General features: G+C 38.6%; 1 protein-coding gene across 2 annotated transcripts in view; it reads left to right on the forward strand.

Moving 5' to 3' along the window:
• The window catches only part of pfklb (phosphofructokinase, liver b), a 36,950-nt gene extending 24,528 nt beyond the window's left edge, over window positions 1–12,422 (forward strand). For both annotated transcript variants that reach the window (XM_088930482.1, XM_088930483.1), the window contains exons 8-22: window positions 1,067–1,162; window positions 1,993–2,085; window positions 3,174–3,299; window positions 3,789–3,853; window positions 5,181–5,244; window positions 5,522–5,668; window positions 6,129–6,199; window positions 6,765–6,852; window positions 7,533–7,685; window positions 8,264–8,428; window positions 8,995–9,056; window positions 10,181–10,292; window positions 10,707–10,806; window positions 10,906–11,011; window positions 11,467–12,422. In XM_088930482.1, the coding sequence (XP_088786608.1) occupies window positions 1,067–1,162; window positions 1,993–2,085; window positions 3,174–3,299; window positions 3,789–3,853; window positions 5,181–5,244; window positions 5,522–5,668; window positions 6,129–6,199; window positions 6,765–6,852; window positions 7,533–7,685; window positions 8,264–8,428; window positions 8,995–9,056; window positions 10,181–10,292; window positions 10,707–10,806; window positions 10,906–11,011; window positions 11,467–11,614 (1,596 nt within the window). In that variant the 3' untranslated portion in view covers window positions 11,615–12,422. The remainder of the gene's footprint in view (window positions 1–1,066; window positions 1,163–1,992; window positions 2,086–3,173; window positions 3,300–3,788; window positions 3,854–5,180; window positions 5,245–5,521; window positions 5,669–6,128; window positions 6,200–6,764; window positions 6,853–7,532; window positions 7,686–8,263; window positions 8,429–8,994; window positions 9,057–10,180; window positions 10,293–10,706; window positions 10,807–10,905; window positions 11,012–11,466) is intronic.
• The last annotated feature ends 780 nt before the right edge of the window (window positions 12,423–13,202 follow it).

Below are 13,202 nucleotides of genomic sequence, written 5' to 3' on the forward strand. Positions count from 1 at the left end.
AATCTCAGCAACAGCTTCACAGCAGTTTTATAATATCTTTAGAAGATTTAGATGAAGTGTTAACTTGAAATCAAAGAATATATTGGCTTAAATTCATTAGTGTATAAATAGCTATATTATCATTTGACTGTATAGTGCTTAGGACACTGTTTAGCAAATCATTAACACGGTGTCTTTCAGTAAAGTGTTTTTGAAAGCTGCAGTAACTTATGGGTACTACAGTAGGTCAATTAACAAGGAGACCTACAGTGAGAACAGAATTGTCTATTGTCTTTAATTTTTACTTTTTTTAACTGTGCACACATATTTGACATCATGTACTATGACCTTTGCTTATTAAAAATGTCTTCCATGTTTATATTGTAAGGAGTGATATCGTTGCATGCTATGTAGGCTTAAAGGATAAATTCTCCGACCAGTAGTTAATGATTAATTGTAGTACAAGGAAATAAGCACTCTGACTCATGAATGAAATGGCTGAAAAATTTATGCTTAGAGTTCACAGTGTCACACAGCATCAAACTGGTGTGTACTACTATGAGTCTAATGACCTGTGAGATAACACCCATTTGAGGCCATGACTTGTTGACTGTAACAAACAGTTTGTGAGAAGCACAAAAGATGCATCTTCATTCAGTGTTGAAGGAGGAATACTTAAATAGGTTCAGTTTCTCTGTATTCCTGATTGCCTTCCACAGAACTATTCACCTCTGAAACAGGAGGCATTGCTGCCTGTTGGTACTCCAGCTGCTTTCCACAGAGTGGAAGCAGGATTGAGCGGAGCAGGAGATCAGTGTATTTCCACATGCACTCAGTGTAACACTGTATACTTGAAGGGGAAGTTAGAACTGGACTTCAAGAAAGTCAGATTGGTGGAACAATAAAAGCTTGGTGAGACGACTGTGAACCACAGATATCAAAGTACAGAAATGTAAGTGGTATTACAAAGGTATCTGAAGCATTCAATACTCATCTTATTCTAAATAGAGGGGGACCACTGTCCTGAAGAAATTACATATTATCCGTGCACACTGGTTTTACTCGGTCATTTCATTTCTGTTTCCAGAGCCGGAGTAAAGGCTCCAGACTGAACGTTGTGATCATCGCTGAGGGAGCCATTACCAAGACTGGGGAGCCTATCTCCTCCAACTATGTTAAGGATGTGAGTGTGAGAGGCTTTGAACGTCCTGTACCAATAGGCTTTCGATACTGTTACAATACATTTATTAATGTGGATACATTTGCTGAATGAACATCGTTTCAGTTCTGCAGGGTGCAGATCAAGGGTGTTAACATTACAGTAAGCGCTGTTAAAGCTGTTTCTATTTTAGTTTGTTGGAGAAGAAATTATAAAATTAGGATGGTATCGTCATGTGACACTTTATTTGATAGGGAGAGATGTGGAGATCAGCGTCGTTATGCTTTTTAAGTAAATTATCGCCTCCTCTTATGAAGCTGAAACGTTCAGTAGTTTTAAGGTAAAATAGCACAGTGACAGATTATTGCTATTGTATCCTAATGGCTAATGTACAGTATAATAACATGTATTTCCACACTTTTTTGTAGAAATTCAGTTTGTGGGTGATTTAAATTGCCTTGCTGCAATACAAACTTGTTAAGCCAGTGATTCCAAAACTTCTTGACATAACCCACCTTTTTGGTATTTAACAAATTTGTCTCCATGAAAGCTCATGTGGCCTCATAGTGGGTAATGGATGTTTGCATTATCAATCTTACTGGAAACCAAGATATCTAGGGAAAAAAACCCTTAATAAACAAACTTTTCTACCATGTATGTAATGACGACTAGAATATTCACATTGTTCCAGCACCCATACAAAGTCAAGGTGAATAGATTTGAAGAGAAGTGAGGGAAGGAGGGGAAATGTCACCATTGTACTGTGATACAAAGAAGTTATCGTAACGCTTGCGTCGCCTCCTTGGTGTGTCTTGAGGGGCCAGTAACTGATGCGAAAACGCTTCTCTGTGCAGCTGGTGGTACAGAGACTGGGCTATGACACACGAGTGACAGTCCTGGGACATGTGCAGCGAGGAGGCACACCCTCAGCCTTTGACAGAGTACTGGTGAGTGCTGGATGCCACTGTAAAACCATCATTTCCTTCACACCTCACAACTGATTCAATTTATGTTGTCCTGTACAGAAATGTCCATTGAGATTATTGCTTTATTCAGGTGGTTGTTTAAAGGTAAAATTTCTACAGTGAAAATCCCTAAGCTAAGATTAAGTCAGAAACCTGATCTTTTCATATCCTTTTTCACTACATTTATTGTCCCTAGTTAGGTTTGCATCTTTGAAATTCAAAAAGTGATCTGTTGTATGCAGTAGTAACCCTGTGCTCAGTGCTCTGCTGTATGGAGCAGTAAGCTGTGCGTGAGTCCTGTGCTCAGTGCTCTGCTGTATGGAGCAGTAAGCTGTACGTGAGTCCTGTGCTCAGTGTTCTGCTGTATGGAGCAGTAAGCTGTACGTGAGTCCTGTGCTCAGTGCTCTATCATATGGAGCAGTAAGCTGTACGTGAGTCCTGTGTTCAGTGCTCTGCTGTATGGAGCAGTAAGCTGTACGTGAGTCCTGTGCTCAGTGCTCTATCATATGGGGCAGTAAGCTGTGCGTGAGTCCTGTGCTCAGTGCTGTATCATATGGAGCAGTAAGCTGTACGGGAGTCTTGTGTTCAGTGCTCTGCTGTATGGAGCAGTAAGCTGTACGTGAGTCCTGTGCTCAGTGCTCTGCTGTATGGAGCAGTAAGCTGTACGCGAGTCCTGTGTTCAGTGCTCTGCTGTATGGAGCAGTAAGCTGTACGTGAGTCCTGTACTCAGTGCTCTATCATATGGAGCAGTAAGCTGTGCGTGAGTCCTGTGCTCAGTGCTGTATCATATGGAGCAGTAAGCTGTACGTGAGGCCTGTGTTCAGTGCTCTGCTGTATGGAGCAGTAAGCTGTACGTGAGTCCTGTGCTCAGTGCTCTATCATATGGAGCAGTAAGCTGTGCGTGAGTCCTGTGCTCAGTGCTGTATCATATGGAGCAGTAAGCTGTACGTGAGTCCTGTGCTCAGTGCTCTATCATATGGAGCAGTAAGCTGTGCGTGAGTCCTGTGCTCAGTGCTCTATCATATGGAGCAGTAAGCTGTGCGTGAGGCCTATGCTCATTCTCTCTACAGAGCAGTAAGATGGGAGTGGAGGCTGTGGTGGCCCTGCTGGAAGCCACTCCAGAGACCCCTGCATGTGTCATCGGTCTTTCCGGCAACATGGCTATGCGACTACCGCTCATGGAATGTGTGCAGATGGTACGTCATACCCCTGAACAACTTACCCTGCAGTCATCAAGGCACACAAGCCTCAACAGTGTTTCTCAAAGTAATGCATTAAAGTATAATTACCATATTTTTAGACAACATACAAGACTTCAGCCATCTCTTAAACATGAATGGAGCTTAAGAAACAAAACACCCCCTAAATATATTTATACTGTACTGCAATCTTAATTTTTAAAATTAAGGCAATTTTTCCAGTTTTTTTGCTCTCTGTGATGTTCCCAAACCTCTGAATGGCCATCCTGCCCTGTATTTTTTTATAAACTCAATAATCCTTTTACAGTGTATATATTGATGCCAGTGATTGGGCCAGCCACTTTAAATATTAGAAGAGACAAATAACTCATAGTACTTTGAGCCAAGTTTATACAGTTAATCAAAATGTAAAATATTACAGGGAAATTAAGATGGACGGATTGAATATTGTTGATTATGTATTCACTGAATTAATTTTGTTTCAAGACCAAGGAGGTGCAAAAAGCAATGAATGAACAGAGGTTTGAGGAGACCATCCAGCTGCGTGGGAAGTGAGTAATAGTTCTGAAATTCCTGATTGTCTTAATTGACTTAAGAAGAGCAGTTTGAGCTGCCCTGTCTATTACCTGCATTTCTGTTCTTTAGTAGTTGCTACAAGTAATTAACAGGTTATTTCTTCTTTTATTAGTATTTGCTAATACAGTGGGGTCTCGACATTTGCGAGCATTCAATGCAGAGAACCGTTGCAAAGTCAAATTTGCACATAATCAAGTCCACCCAGTCGCATAATGTTCTACGGTATATAGTATGTATGATACATAAGTAATCCTTCTGTATATAATTAATTAAGTACTGATGCATTGGCTTTAAGTTAAAAATACATTAATCAACTAAAACAAATGCTCTGCTTTTCTTCCATCCAAAACTCCATTCTCTGGATTGAATCCTAAATAAGCAAATTTGTGAATGTTAAATTCACAGATGTTGAGTCCCTGCTGTATAAAATTCCAGTAAAAGTCTGGAAATCCTGGACCAAGAAAGACAGCTGAGCTATGGGTGTGGGTATGAAGTGAACTGCACTGTGAGAAGTAAGATGCAGAGCACATGCAATAAACTGCTTTTCCAAAGTAAGCCTGTTGAAACAGAAACCCGTGCCTGTTGAGGATGTGGAGTTAGTAAAACTGCCATGTTCAAGCGCAGTGAAATTAGGTCATTTTCTACATTGTCAGCATTATAGATTCCTCTTCCTTTTAGCTTGATTCTTTTTTTCTACCTAAAGCGGACAAGGATAGACATGAGACTCTTGGCTGTCATGTGTAAGCCAGCACTAAGTTACTGGTTATCAAGTTTGCTGCTGTGCAGCAGTTGGTCCTGTGACTTGCTGGACTTGCAGAACTGTCTCTGAAAGATCTGCCACTCCTCTGGCTGGTGCGTACACAGTGAAGCTGCCAGTGTGTCAGGTAGCAAGGGGCTCAACGGTGAGGCTGCTGGAAGAGTGTACACGGGTCATCATTCTCCCTGTGCTGGTTTGCAGGTTGAAGCAATGATCCGAGCCCTTTAACAAGTGGTGATTTTAATATTCCAAATTGAAAAGAAAACCTACTGCATTTTTAAAGTAATTAGACGTTATAAAGATGATTTTTAGATTTCAATAAAGTACTTCTATAAGGTACCTAGAAATTTAATGTTTTAATTATTTTCTTTGAATATAATATTGAAGCATCATTACTGGTATAACTACACTGTACCTCAGTAAATCTGACTGCACTATTTCAACCCTAATCCTAAATGTAAGAAAATTGATACAGAAATAGGACTGAGTAGTTAGCTTTTGCTAAGCCTTATTATATGCATTAATAACTCTTGTTAATGTCATAGGAGTTTTGAGAATAACTGGAACACTTACAAGCTACTGGCACATCAAAAACCTGCCCAGTCCAAGGTATGAAAAACATTTTGTTTAAAAGCTTCAGCATTGCTATGTTTTGTATTATCTTGTAAACTTCCCAGTTAAGGCAGTTATTTTTCATTTTCATGTTTTGTATTATGTTTATTCTATGAACAAATTTGGTGTAATAATTGTCAGTGAACTTCGGCTTTTAATCTGATCTGTGATCTGATATCAGTTTTTAATCAGAAAATTGTCTGTGACGATGTGGTGCGATATGCTTTTCTGAAGTTTTTAAAGTGAGGCCCTGTGGCTTTTTTGGCTTCCTCAGAGTAACTTCACCATGGCCATCCTGAACGTGGGAGCCCCAGCTGCTGGGATGAATGCAGCAGTGAGGTCAGCAGTCCGAGTGGGGCTGGCTCAAGGACACAAGATCTACACGGTCAATGACGGCTTCGAAGGGCTGGCCAATGGAGCAGTAAGGCCTCCTCCTGTCTGTGTATAACCCTTTAAACAGCCCTCCACAGCTGATCTGACTGTAATCCACTCTTCCCCACCATTTCCTGAACCGGTACTGATATCCAGGAGCTGGATTAATGTGTTGTAAAATAAACTTAATTTGTCTCCTAGCAGATCACTTTTTGTGATGTGGCTGAATATAGAGAAAATGTGTTGGTCTCCGTCAATTCCTTATCTGAGCTGCTGAAAATGCACTGTTCTCCGTGCATCAGGGTTTCTTTGAAATTCTAGATCTGAATTAAATTCTTCAAGCTTCAAGTAGTCAGACTTCAGACTTTCTTATGTTACAGTCTGAGTGTTTGGCTTTGAAGTGTGCCCAAAAATATGCTTCTTGACCTGTTGTCAATGTAGGTATCACACTTTGACCAGATAATATGTTGGCTGTCTTAAGTTGAAACATTTTTGTTGTCTGTGGTCAGGTGACAGAAGTCAACTGGCACGATGTAGCCGGCTGGACTGGTCAGGGAGGCTCTTTGCTGGGAACAAAACGGTAAGATTTTGCAGTGTGCTCTTGGTGAATTTCCTTCAGGGAGAGTAACAGAGTTAGCACCATCTGTTCTGTAGCATCAACGACACAAAGCACCGCTACTTTTAAGAAGCCAGGTACACAAGGAATGACAGCAGCCGAAAGGTTGGGAGAAATTAGAATCGTTTATTGGGATGTGAAGACTTGGCTTAACCCGCTTGGCTGAGGGCCAACCTACCGGTCGTTGGACCCCCATGTGACCAATTGGGCAGCTGCAAAGGTGGAGAGGGGGTGGAGGAGGGATGCAGAAAAACGAACGAGGAAGAAGAGAGGGTGACGTTTGGTGTATTGGTATATATGGTTGCTTACGTCAGAATTAGTGGGAATTGTAGCAGCTGTGTCGAATGAGCTCGGCTGCCTTCATTCCTCCCGAACTTTCATTAAAAACTCAATTTCTTTAGTTGAGAAAAGTGAACTGAGGTCTTAAGTGATGTGGTAGGAAAAATTTCCCTCCTCATTCAATGCAGTCTGTGCAATTAAAGCAGAAAGTAAAGAAGGATCATCTGAAATATTTTTCTGTTTTTTGCAGAACTCTTCCTTCTTCCTGCATGGAAAAGATAGTGGAAAGTATTAGTAAATACAACATCCAGGCATTGCTGGTGGTAGGAGGATTTGAGGTAACAAAACTTCAATTACTGGGTTATATTTGGATGGATTTAATATACACGGATCAAAAATGGAAAGTGGTTAGCTTATGTATGTGGAGCTGTTATCTTGGGAATTCTGAGAAAAAAGCAAAAATTCTTGAAGAGCACTTAAAGAGTGCTCATTTTGATTGTCTTCAAAGTCTATATAATTTGTGAATGGAGTGTCTCAGGTCTCTTGATTAAATCTTTTATTGTGTCAGCTGATATCTAATTAGATTAATTCAAATTAGTGTTCTAACTGCATTTACAATATGCCTTGACTATTGTATTTTATTTTAGTCCTAACTAATTCAGATCCACACAAGGATGTAATTTTGTTTTGGGACTTTGCTTATGAAACCCAACTACTAACAATCAATATAAAAGAGAACCAGACAATTTACTGGCTTGCAAAAGATGCTTGGTTTTGTACTGTGTGGTTATACTTTGTGCAAATACAGTGTAACCTGCTGTGATGAAGGTCATATTTAAGAGCAAGTGGTGAACAGTAGCACCTACAGGATTTAGTTTAAGAGAGATCAAATAAGAACTCAGAACCCACTTTATTTGTATAAATAATCCTTTAAGGCAATATTAGAATTGTGATACAATGCCACAAAAAAAGTGCTTCTGTTTCTGGAAGTGTTGTGTATTTATTTTAAATCCTGCAGGCCTACGAAGGGGTTTTACAGTTGGCTGAGGCACGAGGGCGTTACGATGAGCTCTGTATTGTGATGTGTGTCATTCCGGCCACCATCAGCAACAATGTGCCCGGTACAGACTTCAGCCTGGGCGCTGACACTGCTGTCAATGCAGCAATGGAGGTGAGAGGCAGCACCTTTATTCAGCACCAGACTCTTGACTGAGCAGTTTCTGAACTAATTAAGATGGCTAAGCTATTCTGTAAGAAAACCAAGACAGCCCCATTATATACTGAGAGACATTATATAGACAAGTAATAAGTGTTAGAAGCAGTAGCATTTGGTACATTTTTAATACTTCATACTAAACATCAGTTCAACTGAACTTGGGAATATGGAATTAATTTTCATTTGAAATACTTTGTCTAGATCATAATGTAAATGGCAAAGTTGAACCAAGGGCTATACTGGGGAATTTGTCACACATGAACAAGAAGGTTAAACTACCTTCTCTGTTGGTCTTTACGCTGTGAACCTTCCACTTAATTAATTCAGCATCTTATGTCTGATGTCTCATTTTTTTATGGTTGATGTTTTTCACAGCTTGAGCTATTACTTAAGCTTTGCCATTATGAGCTAGTTTGTGAACGGCTGTTGTATTCTCTGAATTAGTGTTGCTTGAAAGGTTGACAATTGTGAGCTACTTGCTTATCAGTTCCTTACATCACTTTTTCCTGACACCGTGCCCCTCTCTCTTCCAGAGCTGTGACAAAATCAAGCAGTCAGCCTCCGGTACCAAGAGGCGTGTGTTCATTGTAGAGACCATGGGTGGCTACTGTGGCTACTTGGCTACCACCACAGGCATTGCTGTGGGAGCAGATGCATCTTATATTTTTGAAGAGCCTTTCAACATTCATGACCTTGAGGTGAGTTTTACTTCTACTCAAACAACTACTATACAAGTTTTTTCCTGTGGGTTAAAGGAAAAATCCCAATTACTGTGGTTCCAAACCCTAGTTCTGTTGGATTGTCCATCATCTCTTCTGGTTTTTGCAAGAGAGATTGCATAACTTTCAGTATGCTGTTGAAACAGTATTTTTAAGATATTTTTGATGGATATAGAGTAACAAGAAAGTAAGAGGAAACAAGAGGTCTAAATGAGCAAGCGGATCAATTACAGTGCTTTAGTTAGGACCAAGGTTGGGACCCAGCGACTTAATCTTTTAATAAGATTTGTTACCATTCTTCAATTTCTTTCTTAGTTATCATCATTGAATGTGATGATTACACATGGCAATTTTTTTTTAATGTAATGTTTTGTGAATTTCAGTGAAACTATTAGCCACAGGAGAATATTTTGAACGTTTGTATTATAGTGACTGTTAATCTGTGTATATAACACCTTTTATTTTATTGAACTTGAAACCTGGCAATGATGTGTGCTATTCAGAAACTGCTTTACAATCCTTTAGAAAATCCTGTATCTTTACAGATAAATGTGGGGCATCTCACAGAGAAGATGAAAAATGATATTCAGAGAGGTCTTGTGTTGAGGTAACTAAATCAATGTGTAATTTGTTTTAAAATGTTAAGATTTAATATTATCTGTACCACATCTTATGTTTTTGCAGTATGTGTTACCTGTTCAGGTTATAGAAAAGAGAGGTGCCAAAGTCACTCATCATTGGAACCCTTGTGGTGCCAGTGCGCTATTTAAACTCTTATAAGCATATAAATAATTTTGAATTTTAAAATTTAGCTTCAGAGAAGCAAATGGAGGAAACATGAAAATCAAGCGGTATAAGTCAATATTTTGCAGAATTGTTCTGTTTACAAGCACAAGCAAGCAATAATATGGTAGATACTATGGATTTAACGTCCACTGACATGAGATTTTCCATTTTTATTTTTACTGGTATGTTGGCATAAGGCTGGGTTAATTTGTACAGTCATTTTGCAGTGTGGTAAGACCTACTGTACTCAGCCATGCTTTATTCTCGAGAAGGGGTAATGTCCCATAGGTGATGGTCCTTCTGGGAACAGGTATAGTTAAGAGTATATAGTCTTATATATCCACTCTACACTAATGAGTCACTTAACAGATCAGAATTTGAGGAATTGAGGAAAAGCGATTTAGTGCATGAGTACTTGAGATACTGATTTGGCTTTAACATGCTTGACTGACGGAAAGATAGCCTGGCCATAAGGATGAGGACATGGAAACTCCCCTGCCCCCTACTATAAAAAAACAAGGAGCTGCTGCAAGGGTGATGGGATGGAAAAGGAATATTTATTACCTATATTTATACATAACTGGGTGTGATGGAGGTATTACTACAGTTTATACTCCAACAAAACAAATTTAATTAAAAGCTTCGTCTCTTAAGATGGTGTTTTGCAGCAATACTCACAATGGTAAAACTGAAAATGTCAAATAACACTATATAACCCTTCTTGGATAACATATTTAGTACAGTTTGTAGTTTTTCTCACTAATTTGTTCATCAATTTATGAACAACTTAGCTTAGATTCTATGTTTTGTGCTGATGCAGTCCATACTATATTGTAAGTAGGACTTCTAGATATTTTTAAGAACCTTCTGTATTAAAATTGGACAAAAGTGTCTCTGTGTACTGATTTCTGCTAATATGCTGGACCTCCTTTCCTCCTCTATTAGGAATGAGAAATGCCACAAATTCTACACCACTGAGTTCATACACAACCTGTATTCTGCTGAGGGAAAGGGCATTTTTGACTGCAGGATGAATGTTCTGGGCCACCTGCAGCAGGTAGGGATGCTGCATAGGATGACATTGTGATTTTTGTTACGGTATCATCACGTATCAGCCTTGTGCCAAATGACAGGAAATGTACAGCTGTGGATACATTTTACACTATATTTGCAGCCATAGTGGAACAAATGTCTTTCCTGATCAAACAGCAAATACTTTCACAAATCCGACATTGTAACTAGCTCATTATGGGGATTTGTCTATGGTAATATTTTCCAAGTAATCCCTTTTAATGTGCTTTAAACTGATAGTGTTTACAGTAGAACAACACACATTAATAACATGTTTATTGTAGGAAGAAATGCATTTATTGCAACTATGCATTGAGTATATATGCATTGTCACATATCCACCTGGTAATGGCTAAGCTGCATACTTTTAAAGTCATGAAATGTTTATTTCACTTTTCAGGGAGGGTCCCCCACACCCTTTGACAGGAATTATGGCACCAAACTGGGAGTGAAGGCAGTACTTTGGATTACTGATAAACTTAAGGAAACCTACAGACAAGGTATGAAGCACCTGCCCTACTGTTTGCAGGTCTGGCACTAACAATTACAGCTTACATATATTATCAGAATATCCTATTATTATCTGTATATATTCCCAGGCCGTGTATTTGCCAATGCTCCAGACACAGCCTGTGTAATTGGAATGATGAGAAAAGTCCTGTCCTTCCGTCCCGTCACAGAGCTGAAGGCTCACACTGACTTTGAGTAAGTACAGTCTGCCTGTTAGTTCATATACTTTCAGAGTATTTTTTCTTACAGCAAGTTGGTTTCTACTTTTTTCTCTCAGTCTTATAGTCACTTTTGGTGAACAACATGTCTGTCCAATGCGTGCTGAACATGTTTTACAGAGATGCACTACTCTGTTCAAAAAGTGGCTCTAAGTTGCAGTTGGGCATTTGAGGCTGCCTGCATTTCCCGCATTGTCTTCTGTGCGTGGCTGCAGTGTTTGTAACCATGAACCAAGACATGAAAAACCGAGTTGGCAATTTCAAATTAGGTGAATATGTAACCTTAATAAAAAAACTAAAATTATAAATAATATACAACTTGAACAACTGCTTAAGAGGCACTTTATCCTAAAGAACACCAGCTTTAATACAAAACTAATGTCTGTGTTGAAACTTATTCCAGAAGAACTTTGACTTTTTTGTTCCTTTTAGACACCGCATGCCCAAGGAGCAGTGGTGGTTGAACTTGCGTTTGATGCTGAAGATGTTGGCCAAGTACCAGACAAGTTTCGATGAGTATGTTACTGGGGAGATCGAGCACGTGACTCGCAGAACCCTCAGTATAGAGACAGGCTTCTGAGATTACTGCCAGACACCTCCATGTATGGCCCAAGCCCACTTTTCTTCAATGGATGGCTTGGCTGTACCTTTTTTCCCTGCAGTCCAACAGTATTGTACATGTTGTTAGTCTCTAAATCATATAAACCTCGAGATAACTTCAAATATCTGCCATCTATATCCTGTACTTTGTAAATTGTTGTGAATTAGAATTTAAAGATTGAGTTTTGATCAACCTCCTGATTACATGTTATGTGGTAATAATGGATTAAATATATAATATGAACATGATATTTTTGCATATTGGCATTACTAGTTGTATAGTTTACTTTGAAATACTGCTACAGGTTTTTAAGCTAATTCCAGGAACATGTGAAAGGTAAAGATTGCCAATATATTTGCACCTCTTTTTTTAGGGAAACTATAACAATGGAGTAGTTATAACCATTAAAACATGGGAATATTATTGTGAAGAGTCTGTAGTGTTATAAATTGCCCTTTTTGTGTTTTGAAAATCATTAAATGCCAGTACAGTATCTAAGGGTTAAAGGGACAGTGCTTACACTCCACTTCTGAGACAACTAGTCAAATGTATCTGATCAGTGATAATTGCCTTTTTTAGTAACTGGATAGTAATACAGACATTTAGAACATTCTTAGAGTATAATTACAAACTTGAACTGGAATGTTGTTTTATTGATTTAAGACAGATTTCTGCAAACAAACTTTAACTGATTTAATAACTGTATAAATCTGTTTTAGGGTACCTGTTAATTATGTTTACTGATGACTTGCTTTAATATTGCAATAAAAAAAAATTAAATACTTATTATGACCATAGTCATTAGTACTTTTAATACTTTCTTTATATACATATTATGAAAGAACGTTTTTTAAAAGGTAATTTAAATGTGATGCAGCTGATGGAAATGGATGAATTCCACCTGTGATCTCTGTCTTCGGGTCCAATAAAGAGTCAGGTTATCAGATGTGAGTTGATTATTATATCTGTTGATATTATCTGCAAAAGCTGAACTATATTTACATTTCATAACTCCATTGCATAAATATCCACGTGAATATCTATCCATCCATTTTCTAACCACTTCTTCAAATTAACGGTTGCTGGAGAGCTAGAGCCTATCTGCCGAGAGAGATGAGCGCATAGAAAGGTACATCCTGGATGGGACGCCAGTCATTAGCAGGGCAGACACAGACACCTAGGGCCTATTTCACCAGAGTTCAATTAATCTACCAGTATGTTTTCGGACTGTGGGAGGAAACCGGAGCACCCAGAGAAAATTCATGACAGCTTTCAGATATTGCAACACTACTGTTCATTCCCCTTGTGTCAAGGGATTGTGACTACTTTTGACCCTATTTAAACCACAATTCGAGTATTTAATTTGTGAATAATTAAACATTACAGGATTCTTAACGTTAATTGCATGTCTCAGGTTAATATAACTTTAACAGTATTGGCTACTTACAATTAAAAAGACATTCCAAATTGTTTTATTATTCATTATCGTTGACTTTATATTTGTAGTGTTTGTTATTCCTACTATATCTGAAAGCTGTTCAAGAGTAAAAATGACAGAGTAAAGAGT

Source organism: Atractosteus spatula, chromosome 13 (assembly GCF_055471065.1).
Source record: "Atractosteus spatula isolate fAtrSpa1 chromosome 13, fAtrSpa1.hap1, whole genome shotgun sequence".
Lineage (NCBI taxonomy): Eukaryota > Metazoa > Chordata > Actinopteri > Semionotiformes > Lepisosteidae > Atractosteus > Atractosteus spatula.